This window comes from Ctenocephalides felis, unplaced genomic scaffold (genome assembly GCF_003426905.1).
Source record: "Ctenocephalides felis isolate EL2017-DRISC unplaced genomic scaffold, ASM342690v1 CF-g0.4_SCAFFOLD_02433, whole genome shotgun sequence".
NCBI lineage: Eukaryota > Metazoa > Arthropoda > Insecta > Siphonaptera > Pulicidae > Ctenocephalides > Ctenocephalides felis.
In genome coordinates, this window is record NW_020538587.1 from 25,441 (window position 1) to 33,436 (window position 7,996).

General features: G+C 29.0%; 2 protein-coding genes across 3 annotated transcripts; both read left to right on the forward strand.

Annotated features, from left to right (window-relative positions):
- The first annotated feature begins 1,702 nt into the window (after nucleotides 1-1,702).
- Nucleotides 1,703-2,475, forward strand: LOC113380866 (histone H1-like). Its single transcript, XM_026619930.1, has 2 exons — nucleotides 1,703-2,219; nucleotides 2,465-2,475. The coding sequence occupies exons 1-2, from the start codon at nucleotides 1,703-1,705 to the stop codon at nucleotides 2,473-2,475; spliced, it is 528 nt and encodes a 175-aa protein (XP_026475715.1).
- A 962-nt stretch (nucleotides 2,476-3,437) lies between these two features.
- On the forward strand, nucleotides 3,438-4,362 carry LOC113380868. Of its 2 annotated transcripts, XM_026619932.1 has the most exons (4): nucleotides 3,438-3,628; nucleotides 3,724-3,968; nucleotides 4,037-4,197; nucleotides 4,268-4,362. In XM_026619932.1, the coding sequence occupies exons 2-3, from the start codon at nucleotides 3,756-3,758 to the stop codon at nucleotides 4,148-4,150; spliced, it is 327 nt and encodes a 108-aa protein (XP_026475717.1). In that variant the 5' UTR covers nucleotides 3,438-3,628; nucleotides 3,724-3,755; the 3' UTR covers nucleotides 4,151-4,197; nucleotides 4,268-4,362. The 2 variants fall into 2 exon arrangements, with proteins under 2 accessions (XP_026475717.1, XP_026475718.1); XM_026619933.1 differs by having other exon boundaries at nucleotides 3,438-3,968.
- Nucleotides 4,363-7,996: the final 3,634 nt, after the last annotated feature.

Genomic DNA, 7,996 nt, shown 5'->3' on the forward strand with positions numbered 1-7,996 from the left:
CTTCATTGTTTTTTGCTAATGTTACGGTATCTGGAATGAAACAATTTGGAAAATTTTGCCTTGTAATTAGAATTTCACCTTCTTTAATGTTAACTGGGACTTTACATTTTTGAATGCATCTTTCTGGTATCTGTTGACTAAAAAGTATTTTTGCCGGACTTTTTAAATAATGTAAGTTTAAATTAGTATTGGGTAACACTATCAACCCATTATTTAAATCTATTATTGCCTTCAATTTTTTAAGATTATCAATACCTAATAACCCATTGAAGGTTTCATGAAATTTAAAAAGATGGAATGGCAGGTTTTCATTACCTTTGAACTCTTTAAAACTCGGAATATTACATGCAAAATTTCCTTTGTGTGTTGCTGAAGCAGTTTTTATTGTACAAGGGTCAGAGTAAATAAAATTTTTGAAATATTTGTTAGCGATTTCTGGACAAATGAAAGATTTTGTGGAGCCTGAGTCAATAAGAAATTTCATATTTGGATTTTGGATTTGTATGTATGAGAGTTGATATGTTACTTGAATATAATGAGCGATATTTTAGAAAAACTAACGATTGAAATAAATCATGCTTTTGATGATATGTTGGGGATGAATTTAGCTATCATGTGAATCCATTGTAAGCGAATCCAGCGAATTATTTAAAACAAAAGCGCTGGATTTAATTTTTTACAAATAATTTTCATTTTTGTAAAATTTTCAAATATTATTGTTTTCTCCTCGGTCCTACACTTTTCAAATATAGTTTTAATACATCAAAAGTAGCCAAACGTAACCATTTTTAACTTCCCGTAGGGCAAGTTATAGTAATCGCAAAAAAATCGAAAATGAAATTTTTTATATATCTTTACGTTTCAGAGGTTTCTGAACATTTTGGCATACCTTAGAAAAAATGGATGTATGTATGTGCGGATACAAATTTTCGTCGACGATTTCGGGAACACGGATCAACCGATTTGAATAATTCAAAAAGCATTCGATTCGTATTGATAAGAAGACGTGCTGATTAGTTTTGGCAAAGGCAGCTCCAGCCGTTCCAAAGATACAAGGCAAAAAGTGCCGAAAACGGTAATTCAGTTTTTAAGAGAACGGAGCGTCCGAATTTAATAATTCAAAAAACATTTGACTTGTATTGACAAGATGTAGAATTGATCAAATTTTCATGAAGGCAGGTCTAGCGGTTTCGGAGATCTAATGAAAAAAGCAAAAAAAAAAAAATGCCATTCGGCGGTTAAAAATGATCATTTGACATATGCACCTCAAATTATCAGATATTTTTTATAGAGATTTCAACAATAAGTATATTTTTTTTACATTTCTATGGGTTCCGTACCAATGCTTATGCGTTAGACGGCGGCGCGGCACTTGCGAGCTTTGACATTTTGTCTCTATGCAGTTCAAGCAGTGCGATTGCTTTGAATAAAAGTTCAGAATTTCCAAAATATGTCAAAATGAAGAAAACTTTTTCAAAGAATTTTTTTGTTTCCAAAAAAAAAATTTTTTTCTCAAAAAAAAAATTTTTTTTTTTCAAAAGAAAGTAATTTTTTATCAAATTTACAGTTTCTCAAAAAAAAAATGTCAATCGTTTTTAAAAAAATAATAATTTTTGGTACGGGAAGTTCCAGCAATTTGCCTTAAGGCACGATGCCCTAATTGCCTTAAGACAGAATTCCACTTACAGCTAGTTTTACTATAATGTCAGATAACGCTTTATCCGCGTCGCCGGTGGGAACCGCTGCGCCAGCTACAGCATCGTCGAGTGAAGCCGTCCCATCGAAGAAAAAGCGAGTGAGGGCGCCCTATCCTCCCATATACGTAATGGTCAACGACGCCATAGCAAGCCTGAAAAAACGCGGAGGATCGTCGCTGCAGGCGATCAAGAAATATATGTCGGCCAATTATAAAATCGACGCCGAGAAAAAATCAACATACATCAGAAAGTATTTAATGTCGGCAGTTGAAATGGGAACACTCATTCATACGAGAGGCAACGGTGCTTCGGGTTCGTATAAACTTGCCGCTAGACAGAGGGGCGGCGAAAGCGGTGTTTCGGCTGGAAAAGCTAGGACCGCTAAGAAGCCAGCGATAAAAATAAAATCGAAGACAGCAAAGTCGAAGGGCGCCGCCAAACCTGCTTCGTCCCTTAAAAAGAAGTCTGCATCCGCAGCGGGCACATTAAAAAAGTCGTCGGCGAAACCTAAGACGACAGTCGGTAAGAACAAGACCATATACGTGTTTATCTATGAACAAGACCATTTAGGGTAAGTCGACGAAAGCCTCATCGGCCAAGGCAACGAGCAATAATAAGAAGATTATCTTTTAATATACGTAAATTCGCTTTATTTCATCTTTTAATACATACTTTATTTAAGGCTTTATTATTTATATGTTCAGGAATGATTATTCATTTGATACAATTAATTTTAATTTATTAATTTTTTTTTTATTTTATTTTAGAATTGGGTTAACTGTATACTATTCTTTTCGATTAAGAAGAATGTTATTTTTTAATTCTTTTGATTATTTTAGTTTAAATAATTAAATAAGATTTATTTTAATAATTTTTTCTTTATGCTTTGATAAGATTATAATTAATTTGATTTTTTATATTCCTAATACATATATTTTTTATTAGATTTATAATAAATATTATAGTTATAATTATGTTTTTATTAGGATTATGAGTAGGGTTAGAAATTAGGTTTTATAAAATATTATATATAAAAATGGATCGCAAAATGTGTTGGTAAGCGCATAACTCAACAACGCTCTTCGAGTCTTCGATCTTTTAAATTTTCAGCTCCTTCCCAGACAGCACAAGACATGCCAGGGAATGTCCCACTTGTCCTCACAATCTCCCAATATCGCGATATCCTATGAATATCCTATGAATATGCAACGGGACGTCTCAAAACCAAAGGACTCGAGCAGGTATAACGAACGGTTCACGACATGTCGATCTCATACGCGCACGGCTTGAGACCTCTAAACGTATATGTTTGTCCCTTTCTCTTCGCCGTCGCGTCGCTTGGCGTCATCAATTAAGCTACTGACGCTATATGTCGAATTCTTTTATAGTTGTTGCGTAATTGAGTATTATTAGTGAAAATTTCATTTGTTCTGTTTAAATATATATGTGGTGTTATTAATAAATAATATTGAAAATCCAAATGCTCTAAACTTGATTAATAATAGTGGAAATTGCATGTGTTTTATATAATTAATGTATATTTGAGTGTGTAATAAATAATTTATATCATACTTGAAAAAAATAAATTTACATTTTTATCAGTTTAGTTCTCTATCTAAGAGTTATAATTTGAGTTCACACTAAAATATATAGTATTTTAAAACTTCTAATATAATATGGCGCCAAAAAAAAGTATTCAAAAGTGTTAAATTTATTTCAAAGAGGCAGTTTCAAAGGCGTGTGAATTACTATGTAAAGGCTAATATCCAGGCAACAGCTATTACTGATTCTGCAAATCTACAGGAAAGTTGCACAAGAATAAATATATGTGCAGAACAGCCAATTGAAAACATGAATAATGATTTGGAGACATTGATTACTTCTCCAGAAAAAAAGCTGCAGACAAATTGGACGGAACAGAGATAATAATTGTACGTAAAGCTTTTTGTATACTGCATGGTATTTGAAATATTATGTTACTAGTACAAATATATATTTTATAATGCTGGCATTTCTACCCTGCTAGATTCAATTGGCGAGGAAATTTTCATCAGGGAGATGACTAAAGTTCGATTAACCATGGAGGGCCTTGAGGAGCAAGTGAAGGAAATGATGTTGAGAATGGATTCCTTCCAGTCTCCTAAGGCTGTCATGAGTAGTGACATGGGCCAAATCAAGGAAATTTTAAACAAGTTTCCTCTGTGCTCAATGGACGAACTTCGAGAAGTGGAGGATAGTCTAAGAAACAACAAGGATGTGAAAACACAACTGGTAATCACAAGTTCACCCAAATTTATGTTTATTAGTTAGCTTTATTATAAACTAGTCTTTATTTTTAGATTTTGTATTTGGCTAGGACAGGTGGAAAATGTGCTAAATCTGTCACAGTACAATTGATTAAATTGATATTTGATGATGGCCTGGCTAGGAGAGTTCAGCTGGGCAGGGGGTAAAGGAAAGCACAAGTATTGCGAGCTTGTGCTGTGCGATATCATCAATGGTAATTTATAGTTCCTATGTTTATGATATGTTGTAAATTATGTATAAAACTTACATATGAATAATTTCAGAAACTGTTCTAAAGAACTTACCTAATGAAACCAAGTTTGCCATCTCAGAGGCTACAAAAAGCTGGCTGAGGCATGCCAGTGAATGGTATACAAGGTATGTTTGTGAGATGTGTATTATTAATTTTATATATATATATATATATATATATATATATATATATATATATATTGAAGAGACGTTAGTAATGAATTTACTAATTAATGAATAAATGTAACCAATTTTTAATAACTTCTTGAGTAGATTATAGTTTATTTGGAATACTTAACGACGAGAATTGGAACATTTGTAGCTCTTCTGGAAGTGTGTGAAATCAAAGAATTTATTTAGATACAAAAATTTATTTAGCGCTTTATTATAATATTTTAGTTGTTACTTGTTCAAGAGTTCAGGACTAACTAACCTATATTTTTACATTTTTAAAATATTTCCAATATTTCTAGTTTTATGATAGCTCGCCGAGGGTACATGAGCTATCATGTAAACTTTTATTAACGGTTGTCTTGCAGATGTACAAGATATTCGCAACATTTACCGTTACTCGGGATTATACATCGTTCAAATGAATTTACTTATGACTATATTTATAATTATAAAGAACACAATTCTCAACAATATATATTTACATTATGGAAGTAAAATGTTTTTTTTTTACTTTCAGAATTTGAAAAAAGGATTTCGTGGATTGTTCGGTGCCGTGATAGTGAATGCTATATATTTTGCAGGTAATTTTACAATTAATTCACAATGTTTTGATACTCATTCTATATTTTTTATCCCGTTTGCCACGCTCACAAAATTCACATGTTTTGTAGGGTGCCATTTCTATTTAAAGCGGGTATATAAAAAGTAGTCCTGCTAGGAAACTTCTAAATGATTTTGTATTCATTTTGTAGTGCCGAAAGTTCTGGATACAAAATTAAAATTTTAATATTTTTTGCATTTTAATTTACTTATTTATTTATCACCGTTTTTTACATTTTCATTTACTGTTTTTTTTTTTTAAATCTTTATAAGAACTTAGAATCTTTATTACTTTATGGATAAAAAATTAAATATTCACTATTTTATTTGCATTTTAATTTACTAAAAAAAAAATTTATCACTTCTATATTTTTATTTACTAAAATGTGCTTATAAGCATTTAAAGAATTAAATCACAATTTTTGTTTTTAGCATAACATTTGCTGATACTTCTAAGATCAATTGTACAAAAATATTGGTTATTATTACACGCATTAATGTGTAAAAAATATCTTAGCCAAATTGAACATTTGCAATTATATATAGTGGTATACTTACAAAAAATTTATTGAATATAAAATATTAAATACCTAATATTTAACAAATAAAATTTAATATTAATTAATTGAATTTGATACATATCTTTTAGTTTCATTATTTGGCAATACATTACTATTGTTATCAATTACTATTATTATAAATTACTACATCTACATGTCTAAGTTACGAACTAAAGAAAAACAAGTAACAAAAATTATTATTGAAATTTTAAATACAACACTTAATAAAAACTGCAATATACAGGTTCAAGTTTTGAAAACACTTTTATTAATCTTCATCACTGAATTTCAAATACATTTATCTTAAATGCAATTTTGTTGCTTATTTTGAATAATTGCAAACAATCTAAATACTTAAATTTCTTTTCCATCAGTTTCCTGGAAATGGACTTACAGTTGCTTCTACTCTACCAAGGTAATTATTTTAAATCCTTAGTTTTGTTTTCTTCGTTTAATGAAACATTTTTATTGCATACCTAGTTTTGTAATAATACTAAAAATATTTCAAACAACTAAACTTTAATACCATGATGAGCTTTTAACCGCCCCAGTATGAGGTCCTTGATTATACGGTTACCTGAATCAATACTTTTTAACAATTAAATTATACTCAATTATATTAATTATACTAAATTATACTCAATTTTATTATTTCTAAACTAATCAATATATTTGATTGCAGCGTTGTACCTGAATTGCAAGTGGATTTCTGGAATTGAGCTCGTGAGGTCTGTCCAGCCTATCAAAAACTAATAAAGGTAATTATTTACAATTTTATTTTTATACATTTGTTCATTTTACATCTTGTAACATGAGGTTCAAAAATATCCTGGATTTGAATTAAAATACTAATGATAGTGTAGAAGAGCACTTCTATTTAACTAATTTATTTTCTCTTTTCTGTTTCAATAAAGTATTTTATGAATTTGTTTTGTCATACTATTTATATTTACGTCCTTTACAATGATGATACCATTACCGCCCCAGTATGACAGCTTTGATTATACGGTTTAACTGAACTTGATAACAAACCCAGTTTAATTTACAATATTTGTTCATAACTAATTATAATTATTTTAAATTACAGATCAAACATTGTATGAGCAAGAGGAATACAAAGGATTGTATTGAGAATTCTCTAGGGCTTGCAAAAAGGTAATTAACCATATTTTTTTTTATATTTATCCCAATTGCCACGCTGCCTGTTATCCATTAACTCGACAGTGCCAACATTAGTTTATCTTTGGGTATAATAATTTCCTGCTAGGAAACTTCATAATGATGTTTTATGTCCTATTGGAGTGCCAAAAGTTATGGAAACAGTAAAAGATAATTAAGAATTTTAATATTAATTAATTAAAATCTGTTTTATGGATTATAGTTTATTTTACAAATTAATTTTTTGTTATTTAAAATTTGTTTTATGATTTAAACATATTTTTGTTTTACAGAATCTGTGTTATTATATAATTGTTTTCTTCTTTTATAAATTATATAATTTTTTTGATACGAATTATATATTGTTTTATAAGCAATATGAATATTTAATAATTTCTTTGTTTTGTTTTATGGATTGAAATTCAATTTATTATTATATAATTCTTTTCTTTACATTCTGTTTTATGAACTATATAATTTGTTATACAATAATCAATAATTTAGTAACATTATTTTGAATGAAACTGTAATTAAAAATTGTTTTATTTGCACAAATATATATATTAAATTCAAATTCTTTCTATTGCAGATGTACAAAATTTAAATAAAATCTTCTGGTGCATATTTGAGTGGTCCAAACCGTTCACAAAAAGGTATTGCATTATTTATTACTCGACTTTCTTAACACAACTTGGTGTGTTCATTTATATTTAAATTTGAGATTCCTTTTCACCAAATAACCATGTACACATCTATCATTTCATTCAAGATTTGTATTTAAATTTAAGTTTTTTATAAAATTAAAACGATATACAGGTATTTAATATTCTATTTTTTCTTAATAGATCTGTAACTATTCTTGTCCCAATTGCCCCGCTAAAATGTTTATAATTAACTTTTTAGTGCCAAATTATAATTATTATTGGGAATATTAAACCACTCTAGGAAACTTCATAGTGACTTTTACTGTTACAATGGAGTGCCGAAAGTTGTTGGTACGGTACATTTAGTTACAACACATATTAATATTTCATATATGACAAATTATATGAAGATCCAATTAAAATAACTGGAATCAATCTCTCTTCAGGAATGTCTTAATAAACTTCAGGTGAAAAGTTAAAATGGTAGCTGCTTCATTAATAATTTTTGATATTAGTAATCATTTTTTTTATTAAATTTTAAATCTTGATTTTTTTTAACCCTTTTTTGATATTCAATAACATGTTTAAGACTGCATATCTGCATAATTGTTTTTTTTTTTTTTTG

Excerpts from the sequence above, each read along its gene's own strand:
- LOC113380868 (XM_026619933.1), top strand. The coding sequence starts at position 3,756 with ATGACTAAAGTTCGATTAACCATGGAGGGCCTTGAGGAGCAAGTGAAG. Across the intron at positions 3,969-4,036 it reads AGGATGTGAAAACACAACTG|ATTTTGTATTTGGCTAGGAC; the intron begins GTAATCACAAGT and ends CTTTATTTTTAG.
- LOC113380866 (XM_026619930.1), top strand. The coding sequence starts at position 1,703 with ATGTCAGATAACGCTTTATCCGCGTCGCCGGTGGGAACCGCTGCGCCA.